The sequence below is a fragment of the Kryptolebias marmoratus genome, linkage group LG3 (genome assembly GCF_001649575.2).
Source record: "Kryptolebias marmoratus isolate JLee-2015 linkage group LG3, ASM164957v2, whole genome shotgun sequence".
Taxonomy (NCBI): Eukaryota; Metazoa; Chordata; class Actinopteri; order Cyprinodontiformes; family Rivulidae; genus Kryptolebias; species Kryptolebias marmoratus.
Window position 1 is genome coordinate 27,195,689 of NC_051432.1, and position 2,176 is coordinate 27,197,864.

A 2,176-nucleotide genomic window follows, 5' to 3' on the forward strand; every position below is an offset into this window, starting at 1 on the left:
TTTTTTTTTTTGTGTTCTCTTTGGGTTCTTTCAAAGAAAAAGAAGGAAGAAAAAAAAAAGGAAAAGGGGAAAAACCCGGATAGAGACATGGGAAGATGATCTTGTGTGGGGCCACATGGATTCGAGAATGTACCAGACCAATTTGTTGTAGCTTTGGCTGGGCCATACCAACAGGTTTGGTCTGTGAGTAGTGATACGCGAAATGTTGATGTCAATATCTGATCTAAATAATAATAAAAATAATAATAAAAAAAAAGAAAACCAGAATCCCACCCCCTAAAAATAAGGTCATTTTGAATTTTATGGCAGCAGCAATTTTCAAGAAAGTGGGGACAGTAAAGTAAAAACGTAAAAGTAGTGTTTTGTGTTAATTGGCAGGCATAAAAAGAACATTTTGACCTGTAAACTGTTTCATGAGACAAGCTGCTGATGGTTCACATCGTTAGGAAGACAACAGATTACCTGATAGTTGGGGTTGTCGATCAGAGGGGCTTTCCACTTGCCCTTGTACTGGGGGTTGTTGATCATGGGGCGCTTCCACTCCCCACAGCCAGGGGCCGTCTCACAGGCCTGGTTGGGAACCTGCGGGGCCTCCCACTCCCCATCCATCTCCTCGTCCCTGCAGCCAGAGAACGACAGTCGGTGACAAGCTGTCAGGGCTGAGTAAAAACCTGCGGATCACGGGCTGGTGTGGTCCGAGCGCCTACCAGTCGTCTGGCTTTTCAGCATTTGGGTCGGGGATAAACTCGGGTTCATCGTCCAGCCAGCCTTCTGGCTTCAGGGCATCAGGATCCTCAACCTTCGCAGGCGCGTCCTCATCCCTGAAACACACGAATATTTATTATCTGGGGCAGACGTTTCCACAAACAACAGGTGAGAAATGCATTCTGTGCAGAAACAAGCAGAACAGAAGCTGAAATCAGCAAATGGCTAAAAGAAGCATAAAAAAAACAAAAACAGAGCAGGTATGTTGAAGTAGATTTCATAAAAATAGTTTTTAAGGAACTGAAGCGATCTCAGTGTAATTCTATGGGGAATTTTATCTTCAATAAAATGAAATATTTCAAAAACTATAAAAGTTACAACAACCAAAAGCACACTGTTCCCGATCAAGCCGAACGTTTTGAAACATGAACGGTTAAAGCAGCACCAAGTAGTTTGGAAGAAACGGACAGAAGAAAGTATAAATGCTGACTCAGCAGTAATGATCGCCCTTTGTTTACACTTTTACGCTCACGCCCACGTGCACGCCAGTCAGCGGAGGCTTCACGCTCACCAGTCGTCCGGTTTTACCGCCTCCGGGTCGGGGATCTTGGCCCTCTCGTCCCAGTCATCCGGCTTGGCGTCGTTCGGGTCGTCGATCTCCTTCGGCGGGTTGACGGGCGGCACCACGTCGTGCAGCAGGTTGCCGCGGCTGACGCTCGACTGGTCGATGAACATCTCGTAGCTGTTGTCTGGGTTGAGGACTGACAGCAGACAGAAGTGAGGAGAGAACGGACCAGAAGGGAATCGGACTCTCGGTTCCTGGCAGCCACCTACCCAGCGTGTACAGGTGAGTTTTCTTGTCGGTGTAGAACTTCTTCAGGTCGACGTCGGCCCTCTTGGCGTGCTTCTCCTCCATGTCTCTGTTCAGGGGGTTCTTGTGGCGGAAGATGAAGTGCAGCTTGTAGTCCTCCCCACATTTGTCAGGTCCGAACATGATGGTGTACGGAGTGCGGTCCTGGAACTGCTCCTGAGGCAGAGAACAGGAAGAAGTGGAAAAACTCCGGAACAAGCTTAGCTTTGGCCTCCATCTTGAATCAGGCTGACCCAAACCACCCACCAGTCTTCAGAGAGTTTCAGTGAATTCTGTCCTGAGGTTGAAGAGTTATTTCAGAGAGCGTGACGTTGTTTTAACGATTACATCTTCATTCATCTGAAGCTGAATCACTAATAAAAATAAAAACACATCTGGTGGCTGAGAAGCTCATTTCGATGCATATTTTGTGTGGGGGCAGCTTTAGAGTTGATGGAAGAATAAAAGTAAATAGTTTATTTACAGCAGACACCTGTTTAAAGGTGCCGCCACTGAAAATTAATTAGGTTTTAGATAAACAACTTCAGACTAAAATCAGTTGCAGTTTCCTTTTTTCCTCCAAACAGTTGAGTTCAGCTGGTTAAAGTCCCCCCCCCCCCC

The 2,176-nt window shown here is 46.6% G+C and overlaps 1 protein-coding gene across 1 annotated transcript in view; it reads right to left on the reverse strand.

Moving 5' to 3' along the window:
• clgn (calmegin) overlaps positions 1-2,176 on the reverse strand; it is a 13,985-nt gene that overhangs the window by 7,634 nt on the left and 4,175 nt on the right. Inside the window, exons 7-10 of the mRNA XM_017432491.3 lie at positions 1,540-1,732; positions 1,277-1,466; positions 708-821; positions 463-619 (exon numbers count right to left, since the gene is read on the reverse strand). Of these exons, the coding sequence (XP_017287980.1) occupies positions 463-619; positions 708-821; positions 1,277-1,466; positions 1,540-1,732 (654 nt within the window). The remainder of the gene's footprint in view (positions 1-462; positions 620-707; positions 822-1,276; positions 1,467-1,539; positions 1,733-2,176) is intronic.